This window comes from Rhincodon typus, chromosome 30 (genome assembly GCF_021869965.1).
Source record: "Rhincodon typus isolate 14 chromosome 30, sRhiTyp1.1, whole genome shotgun sequence".
Taxonomy (NCBI): Eukaryota; Metazoa; Chordata; class Chondrichthyes; order Orectolobiformes; family Rhincodontidae; genus Rhincodon; species Rhincodon typus.
Genome location: NC_063361.1, coordinates 33,981,259 through 34,007,223, shown reverse-complemented (window position 1 = coordinate 34,007,223; position 25,965 = coordinate 33,981,259). Strand labels below are relative to the sequence as shown.

At 37.7% G+C, this 25,965-nt stretch overlaps 1 protein-coding gene across 2 annotated transcripts in view; it reads left to right on the top strand.

Annotated features, from left to right (window-relative positions):
- The window catches only part of npepps (aminopeptidase puromycin sensitive), a 139,258-nt gene that overhangs the window by 49,347 nt on the left and 63,946 nt on the right, over positions 1–25,965 (top strand). For both annotated transcript variants that reach the window (XM_048614467.1, XM_048614468.1), the window contains exons 8-13: positions 3,429–3,543; positions 15,762–15,926; positions 19,296–19,400; positions 22,578–22,638; positions 23,728–23,837; positions 25,496–25,559. In XM_048614467.1, the coding sequence (XP_048470424.1) occupies positions 3,429–3,543; positions 15,762–15,926; positions 19,296–19,400; positions 22,578–22,638; positions 23,728–23,837; positions 25,496–25,559 (620 nt within the window). The remainder of the gene's footprint in view (positions 1–3,428; positions 3,544–15,761; positions 15,927–19,295; positions 19,401–22,577; positions 22,639–23,727; positions 23,838–25,495; positions 25,560–25,965) is intronic.

Here is a 25,965-nt window from a genome sequence, read left to right as displayed (position 1 = left end):
TGTGTAAAAGTTTGGGGGCTCTAGACTGAGTGAATGGAAAGGCCTGCTTAGTTCAGCAGAAAATTCAGATGAGAGGGTATAGATTTAGTGATTGGAAGCATTAAAGGGGTGATGAAAAATGTTTTTCACCCAGTGGGTGTTTGGGTCTGCATCTCACTTACCGGAAGGCTAGCAGAGGCAGAAACCCTCAGTTTGTTTATAAATTGCCTGGGGTATAAGCCAGTTGCTGGAGAGTGGGATTAATCTATAAGGCTCATTGTTCAGCTGGCACCAATACGAAGGAACAAATGGCCAAATTCTCTGCCCTAAACGTTTGATTTTTTTGAGTCACTCAACATCACAAAAAGGTAATGATCTGGGTGTTATTACAATGTTGTTATGGAAACATGCTATCAGTGACTACGCTTCAAAAGTACTTCCTTATTAGTGAAACCTTTGAGACATCCGGTAGTCATGACAAGTCCAGTAAAATGCAAGACTTGTGCTTTTAGCTGCCTATCATGCTTTTCAACCAGTAACCACCTTTAGTTTTTTGCAGTCCAGATGCAATTTCCTGTATTCTCAATTTGGAATCATCAGCGTTTGACTTTGCTCGCTCAGCCCTGACCATTTTTGTATTTAGTAACGGAGTGGTCCGCCAAAGAGACCTTCACATCTTTCCATTATGAAAAGTTTGTTCTTTCCCCACCTACTCTTTTCCTTCTATCCTCTAATAAGCTTTATTTCTGTAGTCTAATATTCCTAATTTCTAAATGTATTAATATAAATTCTCTATTTAGGATTATTTTGGCTCTACCACTCTTGATACCCAAGCTTAAAAAGCAATGACAGCATTGGCTGTCAAGTTATCATTTGTTGAAAAGTTGATTTAGAATGTATTCAATTAATGTGTATTTTTCACCACCCTCATTCACCAGCTCCCTAAGAAGAAAATATACAAACTTTATTTGCCACCTTTCACTGAATGCTTGATTTTGGAGTCTAATAAATCTTCTTTGTGAAATGCTTCTGTAGTTTCTAGGAGGTAGTTAACAGACAACTATTTTACTTGTTTGATCTCCTTTTCCTTATATAAGGATACTCATGGAAGTTATCACTGGTTCCCAAAAATGTAGTTATACTGCAATAGTTCTAATAATTCTCTACATAGCATAGATCTAGTTGGCTATACAAGTTAATGTACACTGTGCTACAGTGCAGTGCTAAGCATCCAAGTAGTAGCAAGAGGAATTACAACCCTCAAATGCCACATAACAAATTAAGATCAATCGAGAAAGATATCTGAACCCATTTCCAAAAATTTCAGAAGTCTTTAACAAGACCTTTCTGTACTTAAAACAGCTTTTGTATTTTGATACAATTCATTTTTGTGATGCCGTTCTTTGAACTGATCAAAACGTTGAAAGAACCAATTCTAAATTAGGCCAGTTCTTCTTGACAAGTTATCATTAAGTCAGACTTTAACCACAAGTGGTTGCAAGTCAATTGCACTTATGAACATTTAAAGCAGTTTACTATCACATTGCTTATAACATTTAAAATGTTGCAATTCTTAAACATGTCCAAAGTTATAAATATTGTCACAACTTAAACCGGAAGTGTATGCTGATAATTGTGTCCTGCTGTCCCACAAGGCACCACAAAATATATAAATATATTTAAGTTCCAATGAGACCACCAAAATGACCAATTTCCCTTCCTGACTGCTACCAGGTTTTGACAATAATACAAAACAACTTGTTATTGTATCACAATATGCAAAAATGCAAAAGAACAGAATTTCTAATTTACTACTGTACCACTTATTTGAACCCCCTACATATACTCAATTTGACAGACACAAGGCAAGTGTTTAACACGCATTATGGGTTTAAAAAAATAAGAACCTTGGCGGGATAAACAAAATTCCAAAGATTAAAAGTCTAGACTGCAAGGTATAGAAAGTTATTTTCTGTCAGTCCTTTTGATTTTATCAATAATAAATGCTGTTGGCTATAGGGTAGCTGTCTTGCTTTAGTTCAGTGGTTGATCAGGTGGACCTAGGTCTTGTTAGAAATTTTTTGGGATTTTCTGTCTTTTTTCCACATGGAGAGGGAGGGAGAGATGGATGCTTTCTGTCTGCAGGGTCTGGATGTTTCCTTCTCTCTGCTTCCCTCGTACTTGTAGCATTTTAGCACACTGCAAGGCATCCAGACACTTGGTGCCACTTTGTCTCATATTTTTCTCTTCACTGCTTCAGAAAGCAATACAGTATTATACAATTCTGAAATATGCAGCATTTGATTTTCACGTTGCAAAACTCTCCGTGTATCTCAGTTTTAGTAATGCAACTTTGATTTCAGTTCATATTCCCAAAGGGAAAATGTGTGGTCTTTTGCAATGTAATAATCAATATTTAAAGCTTTAACTTAGAAACCAGAAACATGAATAAGCAGTGTTTTTGGTATCCTTGTTTATGTGGATGAGCTAATGGCATTCTTTAGCAGTTCAAACCAAGTTCTTGTTTTGTTGATTCTTTTCCTCATCTCCCTTACGGCATTCTCTCCTAACGTGGGATGCATGTTCAGGCTGTCCTCCCCCACTCAAGTGACCATTCTCCGGTGGGAATTTTGACAGTTGGTGTGGGAAAGCTAACTAGAAATGGCTATATTAGTCCAAAATGGAAAAGTGGGCACCCCTCAAGAACCCAAAATCCTATTTCATTTTCCTCTGCTTAGGGCACAGCATCCATTCTTTTGCTCTAACTGCTATCAGTATCTCAAACAAACAAAAACAGAAATTGCTAGAGAAACTCTGGAGATATGGCATCATCTCTGCAGAGGAAACAGGGTTAATGTTTCAAGTTCAGTCACCCTTCTTCAGAACTTAGTCTCTCAAAGTTGGAGTGAGACCAGGTTGCCTGTATGATTCAGTTATTCAAAATTAATGGTCACAGCTGCATCAGTACTTCGATTCACTTTGAATTTTGGGGTCAGTGAGATTGAATTTTACATTTTGGAATTCAGATCTGGGTGGGAACTTAATTTTTCACTCTGAACTAAATGTACAACATGATGTGAAGTACACTTTTGAAGTTCAAGCTCTGAGGATTCTAACAAGTTTAGAGTCAACTGAAGTGTCTTTTTGTAAGGACATACTCTGGTACTGCAATACACCAGTAGATCAGTATTGAGGTGAGTGAAGTGGGATGGACTGTGTGGATCATCCTTGAACATCATTCCACACTATCTGAACTTTGGAATTAAAGTAATGAATAGTGCACTGACCTGATGCATGGAACCTTGGTGTAATTACAAAGTGGAGTAGGCCAAAATTGCTTTGTGAATTTACCCTGAAGTATTTCTAGAAGCTCTAAAGGTTTAATTATTTACCTTCAAAATGCACTACTTAGTTCCTGAAATGTATCACTTATTTTTCATTTCCTCCAGAGAAACGGCCCTTCTGATTGATCCCAAAAACTCCTGCTCTTCGTCGAAGCAGTGGGTCGCTTTGGTAGTCGGCCATGAACTTGCTCATCAGTGGTTTGGAAATCTAGTCACCATGGTAATGTTCAAATTTTTGGAAAATAGTGTATTTGTGAAAACTCAGTTTATCTTTGATCCGTTTTAAGTACGACACTTGTCTCCAGGCAAAGTCCTGCCTGCAACACAGAATTTCAGTGTGCCAGTGAACCACTGTTCAGGATAATTCACGGTTCAATCACTATTACAAAGTCTGATTCAAGCTAAAAGCAATAGGTGTTACAGATTACGGAAGGTAGTAGATTTTAGTTCTCTGAAGTCTGTCTTTTTAGGTTGTAATGAAGTGTGTGATACTAAGTTTCGAAGTACCTCAATTATTCTTCGCTCGTGTGTTTAACAGCAATTGAATTACCTGGTGTGTGTCTGACAGAAGGTGATGAAATTTCTTTTTCTTACCTCAAAATGTTATTGTGAATTTTATTCCCACAGGAGCTTCTAAATTGAAACCTTTTACGCCTTCCATCTGTTCCCAGAATAGAATGAAAACAGCGAATGCTAGAAGCATTCAGCATGTCAGGTAGGATATGTGGCTAGAGAAGCAGTTAGCGTTGTAGGTCTGTGACTTGTCAGAACAGACCAACATCACCATGGTGTCATATATATCAGAATTTTAATGGTATTCAACCTGAAAAGTTAACTGTTTCTCTATCCCACAGATGCTGCCTAACCTGCTGAGTATTTGTTTGTATTCTATATATCCAACATGAGAATAATTTTCAGAGATATTGAGGTTATGCCAGCCAGTGTTAAAAATGTGTACCGGTGCATTCATATCATAAGTGCATATTGTGTCACGCTTTAAGCCAAACTGACATGCTCGATATACATTGACAGCATAACCTGGGCAGCACAAGTTCTATTTGTGTATCTGTATATGTTGTCTGCTGACCTAAGGAGTTGAATTTCTGCAAGTACTTAAGTGTAGGCAGCAACATTGGAGTTTGAATATTGTTGTGCCACTGCCAGATCACACTTCACTAAACATAAGCAAAAGTAGGGGAGGCAGTGGCAGAGTGGTATTATCGCTGGACTGTCAATCCAGAGACCCAGATAACATTCTGGGTACTCTGGTTCGAATCCTGCCATGGCAGATGGTGGAATTTGAATTCAATAAAAATATTTGGAATTAAGAATCTAATGATGACCATGAACTCATTATTGATTGTTGGAGAAACCCATCTGGTTCACTAACGTCCTTTAGGGAAGGAAACTGCCATCCTTACCTGGTCTGGCCCACATGTAACTCTAGACCTACAGTAATATAGTTGGCTCTTAACTGCCCTCTGGGCAATAAATGCTGCCTGGTCAGCGATGCCCTCATCCCGTGAATGAATAATGAAAAAAAAGTAAGTCCGGTTAGGATTAGTATGAAGTCAGCAGCACTGTGCTAGGATTTTTGTGCAATGTTTGATTGTAACAATGTGAATTTATCGTATAAATCCAAATATAATAAGCATAACAGTTTACTTGAATCTGTTGGACTTTGTATTGAAGGCCTATCATGTCAACATTTTAACATTGGCTAAGTATGTTACTGGGCACCATTTTACTAGGTTCAAATTGGGAAATTAGAAACGAGTGGACCATTCAGCCCAGCGAGCCTGCAGTGCCATTTATTTAGATCATGGCTGATCTGTGGCCTAACTCCATATGCCTACCTTTGGCTATATTCGTTAATTTTTTGACAAGCGAAAGTATTATCTATTTCAGATTTAAAACTAACCACTGATCTAGCATCAACTGAATTTGTTGTGGAGAGTTCCAAACCTCTACCACTCTTTGTCTACAAAAGTACTTCTGACATTTTCTCCTCAAAGACCTAGCCCTAATTCTCAGATTATGCCCCCTAGTTCTAGAATCCCCAACCAGTGGAAATAGTTTGTATTTTATCTACCCTTTCTCTTCCTGTTAATATCTTGAAGAGTTCAATCACATCACCCCATAAATTACTGATTTTTAGAGAGTACAGGCCTAATTTGTATTATCTCTCTTCATAAACTTAACCCTGAAGTCCAGGTATCATTCTTGTAAATTTACTTCATACTCCCTCCAAGGCCAATATATCCTTGCTGAGGTGTGGTGCCCGAACCTGCTCGCAGTACTCAAGTGGGGTGTAACTAGGATTTTACATAGCTGTAGCAACTTAAAATCTTATACTCTGATCCTGGAGAGACAAAGGCCAGTATTCCAATGGCTGCCTTGATTTTTTTTTTGTTTGCAGTTGTTTGTAGCATTTTTAAGACCTATGCACCTGAGCCCCAAATCTCTTTGGACATCTGCTGTATTTAACTTCATACCACCTAGAAAGTACCCTGATCTATCCTTTCTCAGTCCAAAAAGGATAACTTCACACTTGCTTACATTGAACTCCATCTCCCACTACTTTGCCCATTCACCTCATCTATCAATATTCTTTTGGAATTTTATGCTATCATCTACACTGTCCACAAAGCTGCCTAAGTTTGTGTCATCAGCAACTTTGGATCTATAACTTCCAGTGCCGTTATCTGAGTCATTACAAATAAGGTGAATAATTGAGGCCCCAACGTAGATCCTGTTGGATACCACTGGTCACATCTGCCAATTTGAGTACTTACCCATTCTCTCTACTTTCTGTCACCTGCAACTCAACTGATTTCCCAACTGTGTCAGTAATTTGGTGTCAATTGCATGGTCTTCAACCTTAGTAACAGCCTCTTATGTGGAACCTTATCAAATCCCTTTTGAAAGTCCATATACACAACAACATCGATGAACATTGCATAGGGGAGATGATGGCCTAGCAGTATTATCACTCAACTGTTAATCCAGAGACCCAGCTAATGTTCTGTGGACCCAAGTTCAAAAAAAGCCATGGCAGATGAATTCAGTTTAAAAAAATAAAATAAAATAAATAAATAAATAAATCTGGAATTGAGAGTCTTATGATAACCATGAATCCAAAGTGAATTGTCCTGACGATTCAATCCGGTTCATTAATGTTCTTTAGGGAAGGAAACAGCAATCCTTAGCTAGTCTGGCCTATTGTGACTCCAGATCCACAGCAGTGTGGTTGACTCTTAACTGCCTTCTGGGATAGGCGATAAATGTTGGCCTAGCCTGCGATGCCATCATCCTCTGAATTTTTTAAAAAAATTCCCTGTCTACTGCTTTAGTCATCTGCTCAAAAAATACGAAGAACTTCGTCAGGCATGACCTACCTGTTATGACTCCATGATGGCTCTCCCTAATTATCTGAAATTTTTCAAGGCTCACTGGTCTGTAATTCCCTGGCTTTTCTCTTTCATCCTTCTTAAAAAACAGAGTGGCACGCAGTTTTCCAATCCAGAGGGACAGCTTCTGTATCTAGGGAGCTCTGAACAGTTATATTTGGGTCATCTACAATGTGACCCTGTACTTCATTTAATGCCATCGGATGAAAATTGTCAGGTGCTGGAGATTTGTCACACTTCAGTTCCACTAGTTTCCTCATTATCAGTGTTTTACTTGTATTAGTTTTATTCAATCCCTGTTCCTGATCCACTCTTTATTCCAGACGTGCACGAACTATCCTGCTTTGTTACTGTAAACATTGGGGCAAAATAATTATTCAGCATACTGCAGACGCTGGAAATCAGAAACAAAAACAGAAATTGCCAAAAAATGTCAGCAGTCCAGTAGCAACTGTGGAGTGAAAGCAGTTAACAATTCAGGACAAGTGAAGAAGCATCACTGGACCCAAAAAGTTAACTCTGCTTTCTCTTCAGATGCTGCCAAACCTACTGGGTTTTGCCAGCAATTTCTGTAATTATTTAACACGTCTCCCATTTCCCCGTAGTCATTGACAGTGTCCACATTTAGTCTTCAGTTGACCAACACTTTCCCTTTGTGTAATTGTAAAATTCCTCCTTATTCATTTTGATGAACCTTGCAAGTTTCCTTTTAATACTTTTTAGTAGCTGTTTTAAGCTGTTTTCTGGCCATTTGCTCATCTTTGTATCTTTCCTTGTTGGCAGGATCTGTGCTGTTTTTTGCATTTTTGTAAGCCCTTTTTAGTTTGTTATGGTCCAACAGGTTTATTTGAAGACATAAGTTTTCGGAATCTCGCTCCTTCAGATGTTAGTGAGAGAGGTGACATCACACACAGAATTTATAAGCAAAAGATCGAAGTGTCATCGAACTGATGTGAATGTATTGATCAAACCTAAGATAGCTGTTAAATCTTTAATCAGTTAGAGAGGAGATGCAGGTTTTGATTGATTGATATACAAATCCAAGAATTTCCATTAAGTCACTGCCCAAGGTAACTAAAGTTTTATCAGTATATTAAAGGTGACAGGTCAGGTCATACAACGCAATTTAGGTGTGAGACCTTGTTTAGAATCTGGCGGTGTATTAACTTGGAAGTCAGACTGGTTTTGTTCCTGAAGTATGAAATTATAAAATGCCACATTGTCTACAAATTGTGTGCCTTTTGAAAAAGAGAATGTACCTGCAAATTCGCCTCATAAATTTGTGTGTGTGGGGCGGGGGGGAAAGAAAGGGGTGGAGAGTGCGTATCCGTGCATGGGGGAGAGGGAGGGGGGACAGTGCGGGTGCATGTGTTGGGGAAGAGCGCGGATGCAGTGTGATTTTTGACCTTGTCCACCCCAGTCCAACGCCGGCACTTCCACATCATTTTTAGTTTATGCCTTCCCTTGTCTCTTTATGGGGGAAATGTCATCTTACTGAATGCTGGAGTGACTTGGGATTATAAGACAGCTATCATTACCAGTATGAATGCGCCTCGATAATGAATTGATAAATAAGGACATGTCAAGAATTAAATTTCATTCTTGAGTGCTAGATGAGATTGTTGCTATCTAACCTGAATAAAGTCATACAGCGTGGAAATGGACCCCTGGGAGCAACTCATCCATGCAGACCAAGTTTCGCAGACGAAACTAGTCTCACTTCATAGAGTAGAATAGACTCCCTACAGTGGGGAAGCAGATTATTTGCCCCATTGAGTCTACTCCAACCCTCCAAAGAGCACCCCGCTCCTGCAACCCCGCACATCCCTGGACACACTGGGCAATCTAGCATGGCCAGTCCAGCTGACCTGCCCATCCCTGGACACAATGGGCAATCTAGCATGGCCAGTCCAGCTGACCTGCCCATCCCTGGACACAATGGGCAATCTAGCATGGCCAGTCCAGCTGACCTGCACATCCCTGGACACAATGGGCAATCTAGCATGGCCAGTCCAGCTGACGTGCACATCTTTGAACTTTAGGAGGAAACCCATACAGAGATGGGGACAATGTGCAAGCTCCACACTGTCGCCTGGCTCCCTGGCGCTGTAAGGCACTGTGCCGCCCACTTGCCTGCATTTGGCCCATTATCCTACTAAACCTTTCTTATTCATGTACCTACCCAAATATCTTTTAAATATTGTAACTGGACCTACATCTGTCACTTCCTCTGGCAATTCATTCCACACATGAACCACCCTCTGTGTGAACAAGTTGCTTTTCAGTTTCCTTTTAAATCTTTTCATAGGATATGGCATTGTCAACAAGCTATCATTTATTGCACATTCCTAGTTGCCTAGAGAAGATGGGGATGATCTGCTGCCATGAATCCATAATAGCAAGTCGTAAAAAAAAAAATCTGACATTCTGAAAATAGTAAAGAACAGTACATAAAATTAAACAGTTTGTGTCCATTAGGGTTTAGTGATTGTAGTAGGAGCACTTTTCTGCGAGTAATGTTATTCTAAAGAGCTAGTTGAACTCCATAAAGGAAACAAAGTTACTGCAATCTCTGAAGAAAAGTAGTGTGACCAAGTATTGGATAATTCAAAATGTCAGCCTGCACATCTTAAGCGTAGGTCATATCTGACTAACGCAGTTGTCTGGAAGTGATATTATGACACTATCTGTAATGCAGTTTGGTCCTTTTTGAATCACTGGTTACCAGTTCGAATGATCCTCTGAGCAAGATGAGAGGCAGCCTGCGCTGCCTTTACCAGTGCTGCTTGGCAAACTCCTGAGAGGGTGGACCAAGTTTGTTTTTCTTTTCATACCATCTATGGACATGTCCGTTCTAAATTGTATATTTTTCCAACATGATACAAGGGGCATGAACGTGCACCTACATATTCTATAGTATATTCCACCTTCTGAATTATTTTATGAACCATGTCCAACTCAGTTCATGGACTTTTTTGATTCTGTTGTCTATATCAGCGATCAGACTTTCAATAATAAAGCACTCTGCATGAAGCAATTATATAAATTCCAGCTTCCTTCGTGCCTGTCTGTGATTTTTAAGCTGCTGGAGGACGAGCATTTTTAGACTTAGCACTGAAGTATAAACTAAGTCTACAAAATTTATTCAGTGCTGTTTTGGCTCATTTACTGCTCTGGCAACAGTACAGCACCCATTTGTCTGCATCTGCAGTAAAAGGTGTGAGGGCCTTAGAAAATAATTTAGACCAAGTATAAACTGACAATACAATTGCCTGCCTTCAAATGGCTGTTGCTGTTGAAATTCTGCCTTGCAAGCAAAAGCTTTCAGATTTTGTTTTTTCCTTTGGAAAAAAAATCTCCTTTTGTTGTAGGATGACCTCCTTAGTTTTCATAGAATCACACAGTCACAACAGGTGGAAACCGGCCATTTGGCTCAGAGTTCACACCGACCCTTGAAGAGCATCCCACCCACCCCTGCACCATCCCTTGGAACCCTGCACCATCCTTGGAACCCTGCACCGAGAGGAAGCTGGAGCACTTGGCGGAAACCTACGCAGACATGGGGAGAGTGTGCAAACTCCACACACAGTTGCCCAAGGCTGGAATCGAGCCTGGGTCTCTGATGGCTGTCAGGCAGCAATGCTCACCACTGAGCCACCATGTCTCCTTTTTGTGTCTCCTCTTTCCTCTTTACACGCTCATCAGGCTCCTGCATTGGATACTGTTGGGTATAATGCTTCCTACTGATCCTTATTTAGTGTAAGATTGTGTGTTTTCCTTTCAATTGTCTGCCTTCCCGCACCCAGCCACACCCCTAGTTCCTGCCAATGGTTGTTATTCCTCTGAAATTTGTAGGTTTTTATTTGCTGGGCAAAGATAGTCAAAAATTAATTTTGGGTGGATTTTAATCTCTTTGTTGCATATTGGCCATTTGGACTTCTTTACAGATTGTAAAGTTATTTAGTCATTACTAATGTGGTTTTTCATAAGGGTTGCCTGCTATATTACTAAAACTGAGGCCCTGCTGTTAATCAGTGGACCCAAAGATTTGTTTGAACTTTGTTTTCACAACAGCATTTCATCACTTATTGTCTGAAAAATAAGTTATCCCAAAAACTGAAAAGTTAATCTGCATGCCTATAAATTATTCATTGTTGGAATCTAGTAAATTGAAAAAATTATGAACATAAGAACTGGAGTGGGTCATTCAGGCCCTTGAGCCAACTGTACCATTCTATTAGATCATGGCTGATCTGCAGCTAAGTCTACATGCCTGTCTTAGGCTCATATCCCTAGATAGTCTTCTTTAATAAAACATTGTCTATCTCAAATTTAAATCTAACAATTGAGTTCGCATTGACCGTCATTTGAAGGAAGAGGAAAAACCTTCACTACTCCATTGTGTGTAGAAGTGCTTTCTAACACGTCTTCTGAATAGCCTGGCCATAATTCTTAGACTGTGCCCCTGGTTCTAGAATATTCAACTCGTGGAAATAGTTTATCATTAACAGGGAAAGACAGGGTAGATAATGTCCTGAAAACCTCAATAAGATCACCCCTAAAGCTTCTAAATTCTTGAGGAATAAAGGCTTACTTTGTCTAATCTCTCCTCATTATTTAGCCCTTGAAGTCCAGGTATCATCCTTGTAGACCTTTGTTGAACTCCCTCCAGGGCCAGTACATCCATCCTAAGGTGTAGTGCCCAGATCTGTTCACAGTAGTCTTAAATGGGGTCTAACTAGGGTTTTGTATAACTGCAGCATAATGTCTATGTCCTTAAACTCCAATCCTTTAGGTTTTAAGGTCAGCATTCTATGAGCTGCCTTGACTATTTTCTGCACCCATTCGTGGTATTTTAAAGAACTATGCCTTAAACCCCAAAAATCTTGAACGTTCACTATATTTATCTTTATGCATTCTTTAAAAAGAAACATTGATCTTTTCTTTCAGTCTGAAATGGATAACCTCACATTTGCTTATATTAAATTCCATCTGCCACAGCTTTGTGTGTACCTAATCTATCAATATCTTGTAATTTTATGCTGCTTCAACACTGTCTACTGGTTAATCATTCTTAAACCAGCTTAAACTAAATTTGGTAGGTTGTTTTGAAGCACATTGTAGATATTCTCAGGAAACCAACATTGTTTTAAACCCAAGTTCAGAAGTGCAACTGATTTATTTCTCAAACAGCTATCTTGTTCTTAAGTTGTTAATTTGTGCCAAATTGAGTTATTTTGAATTATTTTCATGTAGAGTCACCTGAGAAAAAACAGGTTAAGATTTTAAATCATGTTTTACTTAATAATCTTAATACTGATTCAGCTATGGACATCAGAGGAATGAGCAATGTGGAAAATTGCTGTTGTTGTAAACCTGACCATTCTATGATTAAATGTCTGAATTATCTTTCACTGTATTGATGTCTGTATTGTAAACCATGAATTCCAGCAATTCTTTCCTTCTGGAACCACTTCACATGTTAACTTGCTTTTCTGTATCCATTTAAATTAAAATATTAATTTTAACTGCAGCATTCTGAATAAGGGTCACTGGACTTGAAATGTTGACTCTGCTTTCTCTCCACATTTGCTGCCAGACCTGCTGAGGTTCTCCAGGAATTTCTGCTTTTGTTTCAGATTTCCAGCATCCACAGTTCTTAGTTTTTTGTTTACTGCTATTCATTTATTTGCTTCAAAGTTCATGGCCTTTGCTATCATTACAGTCAACACACAGGAAAATAAAGCCAAAAGATTGACATTGATCTTGTAAACAACACTTGTGCAAATAATATGATTATTGTTTTTATGGTAGAAAATTGCACCTGTTGAGACGTGCAGTCACATTCAATGGACCCCACTTTTTTTTTGTGAGTCCAAGTGGTACTGGAATCAAGATGTTGATTTCTAGTTGCAAGATTTTGCAAGAAAACTAGGGGACGGGTGTTTAAATGTTCATATAGTGCCGCTCGAACAAAACCTAGCGCAGCAAAATAAGCGTTAAAGATATCATTTGAAAGCTTGTTTTCTTTCTTTCTTTTTAAATTCAATATTATATTTCTGAAATTGGGCATTGGATCCTCTGAGTTTTATTCTTTTGTGCTCATCTAGTTAATGTGTATGTTCCCAAAAGCCAAATCAAGTGATTATCTTAAATTTTACTTCTTTAAGATGAGGTCAATACATTAAGTAATATTTAATGATTGAAATGTTTTGGTGAAACTAGTTGTGAATCAGTTGGTGTGTTGTTTTTCTGTGTACTTGTGCCTGTTGGAAATAGGGTTGAGCCTTCTAATGCTCCTTTTTATGTATGATTACTTCTATGTATCATTATCTAGAGAAGTTAATCTAATTTATTGGGGTATACTGTAAATCTTGGTCCAAAGCTGCACGGCTGACGCAACAGCCAGGCTGCATGCTAACGGATGACAAATTAGCTACTGCAGTTTTGATTGAACGAATGCAGTACAGATAGGATTATAAAAACAGAAAATGTTGGGAAAAGTCAGCAGGTCTGCCTGCATCTGTGGAGAGAAAGCAGAGTCAGCATTCAGTTCTGAAGAAGGGTGACTGGACCTGAAATGTTTACTCTGTTTTGTCTCCATAGGTGCTGCCAGACCTGCTGAGATTTCCCAACAATTTTTGCTTTGTTTCTGATTTCCAACATAGTCATAGAGTTGTACAGCACGGAAACTCGTTCATGCCAATGGGATATCCTAAATTAGCCTAGTCCGGCAGTTTTGTTTTTGTTCAGTGCAGATAGGATTATGTCTTAAGACCTTTGTACAGGGATCTAGAACATTGCTTCATTTGATATCTTAATTCTTCAAGCACTAGAGTCATGCTTCTCTGCTGAGAAACGTCATGTATGTAGTTATGTTTGATTCATTTTAATCAGCAAATGAAAAATAAATGTTTGAGTGTAACAGTGCTGTTAATAAGTATGGTGTGATAGGATATAGTAGCTTTAGTGGAGTCTTGGTGTAGGTTCAAGGAGAACTTATTAGCAATAACATTTTCAGAGAAGATATGAAAGTGTTGGTGGAAAAGAGGTAAGATGTCAGTTTGGATACATTCTATCACAACATTGGAGTGAGAGGATGTCTAGGGACTTGTGTTAAAACAAAACCCACATTGAAACAGCTAAGAAACAGGAGTGGAAACGATACAATTCTGTGAGCATTGCAGACCACAGGGTGAAATAGATGAGAAATTCAGTGAAATCTGAAGAAGCCTTTTGGCTAATACCTAGCAGTGCTTCTGAGATTAAAGTATTTTTGTAATCTAATGAGGAGAGATGTAATTGTTTGATTTAGGTTTTTGGAAATGAACTGATGAGCATCGTGGACAGATCAAAACTGACGATCCTAAAAAGAAGGCCAAATATGAGAAATAAACTCCTGATCGTTTGCTTTATAAATGAAAGAAGGAATTACTTTGGAGCATTTTAAAATGCGCACCTGGCTCTAGTTATTTTTATTCTTGGAACGTAATGACACAAGTGGGCCAATATATTTTACTTATTCCTTGCTGTCCTGTAGACCTGAAAAGTCTGGCATTAATGATCTGAGACTATTGGAAGTGCAGAAACACACTGTCTATATATTTTAGCGTTGTAAAGCGGAGGTTGACCCCACCCCCTCTGAGAAATAAAACTGAAACAACCAAAGAGGAGCACCTTGCCCTATAATCTGTAAAAGGAGTGAGAAAAGCAGTGTAACCTGCCTTTCAGCAACTTCTAGTGGTTACATAAAAATAAATCCCTGACACGCACTTGAAAATCAACAAGTAACAATTTATTTATCTAACAGTGAGCAAATTAACTAAACTAATAACAAACCGAATAAACCCCTTCTAACTACAAGTTTTTCCTGAATAAAGCAAGATTCAAATGGCATGTTGTTCCAATAACTGCAAATCCCACTTAAATCAAATTTTAAAAAGTAGGAAAATGTCTCTCCAAATTACAGCCAGGTGACGTCTTCCGGACTGTTCTGTGATTTTTCTGTTGATTCTTCTGTCAGGAACGCCTTCTCCATAGATTCTTCTGTCAGAAATGTTAACTAATTGTGTTGTGGATACCTTTGTTATTTAGATGGTGCTTTCTCTAAGACAATAGAGTAGGCTGTGAGAGCCAGCTATCCTCTCGACTGAGGGCTGTTAGCTCTGGCAGATGGCAGTTAGCTCTGGGGCTTTGTCCAACTGCCCCCTTCTTTTATACCCTTGATGACATTAATATTTCTTACAATAGGATTGATCGTGTGTTGTCAAAACCATCAGGTTTAATTGAATTGGTTTTTGGTATCTAAGTGCCGGTTCAAATTGGCTAAATTCAAAAGCCTGTTTTTTTGATTTTAAAAAAAAGAACTGCTGGTTGGCCTGCTAACTGTACAGCTTATTGATACAAATGTTTGAATTTGGGTGCTATCTGTGTACTTGCAAACTTTCAAGCTGTTACTCACAGACATCCTCTTTAAATCTCTAAGCACAGAAAAAGCACATCTTTTAAAGGAACTATACAATGCTTTCCCCCGAGCATGTTAGAACCACCAAATTCTAACTTCCTTCCTCCCAATCCACAAGTTCTGTACCCAACTTCACAACAGTAGTCATTAAATTCCTCCCTTCACAGCAGGAGAGAGCTCTATGCTTACATGATTGTTCAGAACTGCTAACTCTGGTGGATAAACATTTTGAGAATGTGGAATTTTCTGTTTTTCATCACCTCTAGAAATATTTGCTGAAGTGATTAATCCTAGAAAATTTGAGTACTGAGGATTTTTAAACCCAGACTTCTGCACATCAAAGGTCCAGGCTTTAACAAAGAGTCCTCGTGTTATTTGATTTTAGTCTATTGCAGAGTCCTTCAGATTTCAAAGTACTTCAACAATGACACTGTCTCGCAGACACAAAAATGGAAGGTTAGCTGCAGCCATAATTTTGTCCTTGGGATGACTATTAGAATATTTGTACTGTCATTTAAATGAAAATATGTTACATTTGTTTGGATGTAATGTTTATGATTGCAGGAGTGGTGGACCCATCTTTGGTTGAATGAGGGTTTTGCTTCCTGGATTGAGTACCTCTGTGTTGACCACTGCTTCCCAGAATATGATATCTGGACCCAGTTTGTATCTGCTGACTACACACGAGCTCTGGAACTTGATGCCCTGGACAGCAGTCATCCAATTGAGGTAGGCTAATTCCACCTTCCTGAGCCCTTGGATGTTATGTGGACATGCAGGAATGCTTTGAAATTGTACCCTGCGCCAAGCCATGACCTGCCATGGATCTTAGGATCTGTGTTTAATAAAGAACAATTGTCAGAAAATGAACTCTCTGACCTTTGTAGCTTAATTTATATGCTCCATGGGAATAATGGTTTTGTGGTTACAGTGTTCAAAAGTTCTTTTCTCTCAAAAGAATTGTTTTTTCCTGACAGTTTCATCCCCTGCCCCATGTATGTTGAAGGTGCTGACTTTTGTGGCAAACTCTGATGGGCAACAGTTGCCCTGCAGTATGTTGCCTAACTAGAAAATTCTTGAAGTAAATTCAGGCAGTCTGCTTAAGTGGACAGATTGTGTGATTGTACCTTCTCCTGGACCTATCAACTGTTACGTATATGTGTACTTGCCAATCAAGATCAAGTGGTGGCCAGATTTGAGAACCCGGATTCAGTTCCCATTCCTGGGATACTTAACGCAGTTGTATTTTTTTCGATTGTCTTAAAAAGATAGACATCAGATTTTGCCCAACTTTTCCATCAGTTATTCACTTCAGGTATTATTAAATGTTGAACTCAAAGTTGAGTGCATCTTCTTCACATTGAGCAAGTATAATAGTTTTTTTCTGAAGAAGGGTCTAGGCCCGAAACATCAGCTTTCCTGCTCCTCTGCTGCTTGGCCTGCTGTGTTCATCCAGCTCTACACCTTGTTATCTCAGATTCTCCAGCATCTGCAGTTCCTACTATCTCTCAAGTATAATAGTATTGCTTTTCACCATATAGTGTCACAGACATTAATTAAATTGAAATGTAAATGTTTTAGGCAGTGATCCCATAATTAAGATTTAATATGGGAAAATGTTTATGTTCATATTTCTGGCCTTCTTGCATTTCCACTGCACCTTGGTTCTAATCCCACAAATTACGTCATTTTCCACTGCAAGATTAGTTCTTTTTGCTGAAAGGCCATCAAGTAGGCAGAATAAAGGTAATTTTGCGCCCATCAATGAATGCAATGCACAAATCAGCACTGAAAAATAAGCTGCAGTTTTCTGCTGAGAAGAATAGTTGATCTTTTGAAATATTTTATCACCAGTGAGTCAAACTAGTAGTTTAATCACCATTAAAATTGTGAAGAAGAATAAAAAATTTAAAATGGTAAATGGGTCGTGCAACAATTGTGAAAAGAAAAGTAGACATTTCAGGTTGATAAACTTTCATCGGAACTGGAGTGTTTTTAAGCCAGTAGACCACGAAGAGATCAGAAAGATGAATGAAAAGGTATGATTCATTTTTCACTCTTCCCTTCTTGCTAGACCAATGTTCACAACATACCCACAAACTCTCACCTTGACTGCACTTCCTCTCAAACTGCTTCCTGTAAAACCTCCATTCCATCTCCATCACGTTTTTTTTCTAATGATGCAACTTCCTTAGCAGTGCCTCTGATATTTCTTCCATTTTCCTGCTCCCACCTGAATCCCCAATTAGCTTAAAAATCCTTGCATTTCTATTTCTCTTTGATTCTGATGAGAAGTTGTCAATCCAAATCTTTTTTTTTTGTTTTTCCCAGAGTTGTAGCCTGACCTGCTGACTCTGTCTAGCGTTTCTTTTGATAGGTTGTCCTTTTTTTTATTTAATTTGCATAGTCCTTATGAAACAATTCATGCCTCATTTAGACATATCTGTTGCTTCTTCACTATATCCATTGCGGCACTTGTTGACTGTTGCATTATGAAATCTCCACCCTATCACAGATCTTTTCATTTGTTTTTTTTCCTGTCCCCTCCCCTCTCCATAGACTTAAAAACTTTTGCATTTCTATCTCTATTCGGTTCTGATGAAAGGTTGTTTACCAGGAACTCTTGTTTCGCTCCACAGGTTTTGCCTGACCTGAATATTTCTAGCATTTTTCTAGTTTCAGATCTCAGAAACTGGAAGGGTATTTGACCAGGGCACGGAGACATGATCCAAGCCCTTGCATTAAAGTAATATATTCTCTCCTAACTTGTAAAATTCCATTTTAAATGTCTGTGCCCAGATTTATAAATAGAAATGCTGACACAGATTTATCAGGATCTTGACTCCATGTATTTGACATCTTTGGATAACTAACTGGTATACCCATGCACCCATCACCTATTGTTAAGACCACAATCAGGTTGGTTGTTAGATACTTGTATGCAGAGGTACAACCACACAGCGGCAGGTTGGTGAAATGACAAACTTGTATTTCAAGGTCAGGGAAGTTTTCATCCTATGTATTAACACCACCTGTAACACTACTGTCAAAAATTAAACATATTTTCCAACCAGCATGAGATTTTTATGTTATCCTAGTAATTTACAGAATCAGGAATCCCTGGAGTTCAGGTTAGCATAAAACTCTGGTATTGCTTTATGTTGTCGTTAGTTAAAGTTGAAGGTAACATTTTTAAACATTCTTCATCAGTGCAATTGAAGCTAACTTCCTTGAATCCACATAATAGATATTACAAAGTGTGTTCAAACTTCCTGCTATATTATATTTTTAAAAACAGGTAAATATGTTTGCAAGAGAGATATGTTGACATATTAAGGAAGGCGTCTGGGCCATATACTTGATAACTTCCTTAGAAACCTACGATTGCCTTGTTACAGCATCAACCTTGTTAAATGAATTGAGAATTTACCCTATCAAGGAGTCTATCCCATGCAGTGCTCTAAGCTCCAACAAACAGTATTGGTGGATGTGTCCTTTATCTATTTGTATTTATCCTGTTGTCTTTCAGTTATCCTTTAGTTTAAAATAGTGTTCCAAGTTCACTTTGTATTTTAATATATTGTGTGCCTCCTATGCTATTTCCTCTCTTGAGGATTTAATCTTCTTTAAAGATTGAAGAGTACAAATTGTTAAACTTATCTCCATGTTTCAGTTTTCTAACATAAATCAGTATTGTGACTAATGCCCCCACTTCCTGAGCTCTGATTTGATGTGACCTCCTTTGACATAACATTATTAAGTGTCCTAGAAGTGACCATGACTTGTGATGCAGCATGACATAGTTTGTCAGCGTGATGTTTCTAGTCAACAATTTTGAAGAATGAAATACAATAACTGAGAAAGTAAAGTCTAACAAATATAATTTTTTTGTTTCTATATATTTATGATTATTTAAATTACCTCAAAACGCATTTGATGTAATCAACCAATGGTATAAGTATACCTAAGCCTGTTTTTAGACACATGTACATAACAAGCATACTTGCATAAGCATACAATGTTTAGACTCTCCCATTATGGTTGAATGTTTTAACTTTGCAAACAAAAAGTATTAAAAATGCAATGTATTTTTTAAAGGTCACAGTAGGACATCCTGCAGAAGTGGATGAAATATTTGATGCAATTTCTTATAGTAAAGGAGCATCAGTAATTCGAATGCTGCACAATTATATTGGGGATGAGGTAAGACTCCTTAAATGCAAATTAGTGGTGTACGTGGTACTAGAGCTGTGATTTCATGAGAACCAGTGTTTAGAAAGTTTTCAAATGTATACAATTTGAACTTGTTCAAAAATGCAGCTTGTTTTGATGTTTCTATTTGAATGTTGGAAATTCTACATTGGTTCTAGAACACAAATATCTACAACAATACAGTGAATACTGTAGCCCCATATCCTAATGTGTTCTTGCAGGAAGGCAATTATCAATAATTATATTAACCCCATACTCCAATTTCAGGTGTCAACTGTGGCCCAGTGTGTAGTACCTTCTCCTCTGATTTAGATGGTATGTTTTCAAGTCCCACTCTGGATACTTGTGCTGGAATCTGAGTTAGCGTTCCGTCGCAGACCTGAGAGAGAGCTGCATTTTCAGATTTGTCACCCCGGAACAAAATGTTGTCTCCCTTGAGGTAGACATCAAAGATTCCTTGGTGTGATACAAACAACAGTAGGAAGTCTCTGAACTGATGAACAGTTACATCTTAAATCCGCAACTAAAACATGATCTGGTTATTCAACTTTCTGCTATTATTAGGACCTTGCAATGCACAATTGATTGCTGTTTCCTCACATGACAATGCTGACTACACTTCAAAATTAATTGACTGTGAGACACTTCAAAATGATCTGAAGACATGAAAGACATTATATGAATGTATTTTTTAGAAATATTAAAGCAAAGAGCAAGTATAATATGCAAATACAGAGAGTTCTGGAGCTATTTGGTACAACAGTCATTCATCTTCAGAGGAAAAGCAAGTTAATGTTTTGAATGTAGGCTCTTCACCAGAACTGAATTCTGATGAAAGGTTTGTGTCTGCAACACCAACTTGCTTTTCCTCTTTATTGTGTACTTTGCCATGTATTTTGTTAGTTTATGATTTCAGTTTTAAATTCATAGCTGCAGTCAGGGTTGAACACCCAGCCATTGAGCTGCCCTACATTCAAACAAATCCTGTCGTCAAATTTTAAAATATATGTCTGTTTTGAGGGCATGGGTGGAATGTGAATAAGGGATCCTGGGAGGTGATCAGAAGGTTATCATCTAATCAGGATCTAAATGTCATGAGGGAAGTTGGAAACAGTTAACAATTCACAGAATGCCTCAATCCAACAAGAGCTTTAAAATCTTCCCCTGCCTTGTACACAATTTACTGAGTTTATTTTTCCTGTGAGATTTTAGTTTTTTAAAGCCGTAGCATTAGTGCTGTTGGAATCTTCTGTTATTGCATGATTATGTTCAAAATATAGCATTGATCAGAATGGACTTATTGCAAAGTTCTTTTCAAATAATTTGCAATTGATAATTTGTTTTTAGTATTTCCACCAAATAGGCAAGTTTATTTTGGCACCTTTATGTTGTTACCATGTTTCTGTCTGCCTTGAACAGATCTCCGGAATTTTAAACCATTCTTGTTTTACCTGATTTGTGAGGCAAAGGTAATTAAAATAAGAGATCCATTACATTCATTGCCAGACTCTTGACTGATGCTGTGATTTTACACAAACCATAGCTACAGGACTAGAGTCAGATGCTTAATCATAGACCTATTTACACATCACATGCAAAGAGTAAACTGAGGAAAAGCTCTGATGGTCGTACGCTAGTATGTGGGGTCATAGGAGTGGGCAAATAAGAGGAAGGAGCATGAAACCTGTGATTATCATCTGCATTTCTGGAAAATTCCAAGAAAAAATGAATAAATATCACTTCTCAGAATTGCTTAGAATTAACAGGTTTTTGGGGGGAGAAAAGCAACTACTCTGCAACCTGTTGTTACATTGCAAAATTGTAATTAAAGTACAGATCATCCCCTTTCTCCTTTATCACATGTGGACATCAAGCTATATGATGAGTTATTTGAACCTGAAAGTTTTATAATAAGATCTTCATGTCCTACTTCACGTAGGTGGGCCCAGTTGCATCAGGCCTTGTGCAGGAGTTCATAACAACTCGTAGTTTATCTGCAAGTCATGGCAGTGGGCTGAGGAAAAAAATAAACCCTTCAAGGTCAAGTTACAATTCTTTCCACTTTCCTTAGTTGTTTTTGCAGAATTTTAAAAAAAAGAAACATTTTGAACCATAAAATTTAACAATTTTCTCTCAGTTTTTAAAAATTTAATAAAATATATATTCTTGCCATAAAATGGTGAGCTCCGAATTGGGATAAGCAGCTTACCACGCTGTGTATTGAAACATATCTGGATTCTACCTTGCCTCCTTTTTTCCGCATTAGCCTAGAAATTATTGATTGAGATGTTAGTGTAAAATTGTGTAACATGCTTGTTCGACACTTCTCTATCTGCCTGATTTTAATAGAGCAATTAACTCATTTAAAATAAGGTAACTTCTACCTCTTTCCGAATAGATGAGAAAAATGTCTCACAGGTATGTCAAATGCTTGTACACTAAAATTGCAAACAATATTTCCAGGCTAATTTTAAGCGCAGTGGAAAGTGGCTTGGTTGGTCACTGAGGTTGAGCGCAGAAGCATGTTGTTTCAGCACTCGGCCTTGTAAATGGTAAGATGATTTTAGAATTTTGGGGATGGATTTTATCCACGCCCCTTCAAAAACCAAGATGGACATGGTTCGTGTGGAACCATATCATGCATTTTTTTTTAAAGCAAGAATGCAGATACTTTATTTTGACATGTTGAGATTCCGACACTTAAATAAAAATGCCAATGTCCAGTCTTACTTTTTTCTTCCACCGTTAAAATTTTAAAAAATACTCAAACCTTAACTCTCAATAGTTGGATCTTGTATATGGAATTTTTAGATATTTTGTACAATGTTATCATTTATCCCAAGAATATTAATATTTGATATGTCACAGTAAGTGTTGCGTACAACTCAAGTTATTTTTGGATTGTCTTTGTTAGCAAGAATCTGGCTGATGTACATGCAATGTAATGTTTTATGGAAGAGGGAAGCGAGACTGGAATTTGGATGTCAACTTAGTGTTTTATATTTGGTGCCTGTTCTACTTGAGTTAGTCAAACAAACTGATTTTAAAAGGAAAAACTGTTGACAACTTTTATTTCAGTTTTACTTTAGTTTTAGCTAGGATGCTATTTTATATTTGCTACCATGATTGATTTGCTCATTTTAATTAAAAAGTTGTCCTTTGTTACAGGATTTCAGAAAAGGAATGAACCTGTACTTGACAAAGTTTCAAAATAAAAATGCTGCAACAGGTAGGCACCATTCAACTTAAGAATTGAATAAACTCTTTGTGGTATTGTTGTTCCAGCACTGGGAGTTGTCATAGAGTCTTGCAAACGTTCTTTTCTCCTAATTTTCATCAAAAGCTATCTAGTTATTCTTTTGTTTGCAGGATCTGACTGAGCAAATTAATAAAACAGTACAGTAAGCACTAAATTATTATAAATGATTTAGACTAGGACTCGGATTGTTTTTTATTTGCGGTAAGACTCTGTTTAAAGCTGTCTATTCTAATATGAACACTGCTTAAGTGTAGTCATATAGTGCTGGTCATTTTTTTGAAAACCAGCAACCAGGTGGATTATACAGCACAATCTGAACATTGAAGTGCTTTCTTAATCTTTGACACCAGCCTATTTCTTTATGTACTGAGGTTTCTGCCTACGGTAAAACAAGTGTTGTTGTTCTGGAATGCAGGTAGCATTGTAACTGACATTATTGGAGTGTTGAGTGAAAATTGGCAAGTAAGATTTGAATTACAAATGACAAATCTCTATCCTTTTAAAATTGCATCATTTAGTTTCACTGAAAAGAGAACTGTGATCTCAAAGATGTGATGGGCCGAAGGGCCTGTTTTCCACCATGTAGGGATTCTATTCTATTATAAAACTGAGCTATGAAGGAATTTCTTCAGAGTAGTGGATGTCTGGAATTCTTTATCCCAAAGAGTTGCTAAATCACTGAAAGTATTTCAAAAGGAGATAGAATTTTGAAATGTTGAGGAGTTGAAGGCTATAAGCTCTCTCAAAAGAGTTGAGGCCTGAGGCAGTTCAGCCTTCTAGAAGGGTGGGGGAGGCTTCACTGGTTGAATGGCCTACACCTGCTCCTATTTCTTATATTCTTACTTCAAAGGGATCGACAGTTGAAGGTTACTAGTGCTGTGCAGCTCACTTGTAATTGCTGGACACTACATGTTATCATATGCAGTTATCTGCCTTCTGCAAGCAGAAAGAATTTGTCCATATATTATCTCTTTTCTGAATTAAAACATGTTGTGGGAGGGTGGAATATTGAAGCTGGTGGTACTTTGATCTTTTGACTTAATTTTTTTTTTCCCTCAGAGGACCTGTGGAACTGTTTGGAACAAGCTAGTGGAAAGCCTATTAATGCTGTGATGAGTTCATGGACAAAACAAATGGGGTTTCCCCTCATTTATGTTGAAGAAAAACAGGTGTGTTGCTAGTCCAGTCATAATGTTATGATCCTGAATTATGTTACTTCTGAGCAAGTCACATTCCAGAATTAACTTAGGCTTCATAGATCATCTTTTAAAATTTAATGTGGCAGTCATTTACTGACACGTCACACAATCCTGCGGATTTGATATTAACAATAAATTAGAAATGTATTACGGAAAATAAATAAAAAGAATGTAAACCAAACAGTCTAAATATTTAAAAAGTTGAAAAAATGTTAAATACGCAGCAAAACAATACCCTATATATGACCCAGCACCACTTTACAGTTACTCAGAAACCAGACAGATTCCCTTCATTCCAGACCTGTTAGTTTGACTTTGCTGCTGCTTCTCCATTCCAGTTCTGTGAGCTATGAAGCCTTTTCCTTTGACCGATGTCACAACTGAGAGCTTTGACTTTCTCAGCCTTTTAAAAAAAACATAAAAAAGTAGGGTTCCAGTCAAATACACCTGGTGTGGAAGTTTCACAAACTACCTTTTCACTCAGTAACTTATTTCCTTAACTGCTCTGACCATTCTCCATTTTCTATCTCCATTTTCTAGGTGAGACTTTACTTGCATCTGACTTTAGTCAGGCCCTTTTAAAACCAAAGCTTTTCAACTAATTTAATAAAGACTTTTAATAGTCCTAAGTTCTGCTAAGCTAATGGCTTGGTGTTTTCCCTCTGCGGCCATAAAGCGCACAATATAAACATCCATTAACAGTCCAGTAACCACATACTGATTTAAAATCATGGTTCTGGAAACACTGACATTGTTAATTTCTAAACCTCTTCATTAAAAATAGACCAATATCATATGCCACTGATTTAAAACCCAACTTCTGAAAAAAAGAGTATTAATATAGATAAATCTCACACCTTTCATCACAAATACCTGAAGTATAAGGCAAAGTTTTAATAGACTCACAGAATCATAAACATTTACAGCACAGAAGAAAGTCAGACACCCTATCCTGCTTGTTCTGGATGTTTAACAGAATTTCATTCAAAAATATTTTAAACCATTTCAATTAATTGAGTTCCTGCAGTGGTTTAGGTTTTTTGTGTTTGAAGTCTTGATCTCGCTCTTTGTCTTTCTCACTGCTCCCTCTACCCCTCTGGCCCTTCTCTCTTTCACATGGCACAATATAGTTAGCTTTACTGAGTTTCCATTGAAGAGTGTTGCATGAGCTAGGGCTCCTAATCCTGTTTATTCCTACAAATTCTGCTCAAAGAATGTATGTATAGATGCTGGATGAAGTCATTTATTTTATCTATGAAAGCTCTCTCTGATTGATTGTTTACCCCAGTGCTAGTCAGAGAATGAAATACGTAGGAACAAACCTGCGAAAAGGAAAAGTAATTGAAATATCTTTTCTCCAGCTGCAACCTGTCCACTGTTGGTAATGCTGGAATCCTTTTATTATCAGACACATTGTCATAATGCAACATGGTTAGACAGTACTGTGCAGTCAGATAGTTCCCATCAATTGATAAACAATGATGTTGTGCTCAACTACATTCTGTTATCATTACTTTGGTAATGCGGTGTTGTTGTACAATAAAGTAACCTTTGAAAGGGAGACTTTGTCTGAGCTTCATGCTGTCAACCCCCTTCCCTGTAAATACTGATTTGTATATGTTTTTCAGCAAGGGGACAACCGAATATTGAAAATTTCCCAGAAGAAATTCTGTGCCAGTGGGCCATTTACTGGTAAGTGTAAATTAAATAACTGATGTTGTGTTATATTTATAATTTAGCCCTGAGAGTACTGAATAATACCTGTAAACTTTTAGAATATGATCTATCCTCTTCATGAAGCTTCTACAAAGATTGATTGTTAAGTTTTAATGAATATTGCAAAGCAGATTTAATCATCTTACTGTGATTCTCGAAGGTTGCACTTGCAAAATTGGTTTTATACGTCTGAAACAGATATTGCTTAAAGTAAAATAATTTAACATTTTTGGTAATTATATGGTTAAGATGTTAGAACATCATCCCAGCATCTAGAAGTCTTGGCAAGGGTGTAACATCTGCTAATTTTTAATTCTTCCACCCAAACAAAAGCCAGTCTCCCGCTACCCTGCCCCTTCATGGTCTTTCATGCCCGTCTCCT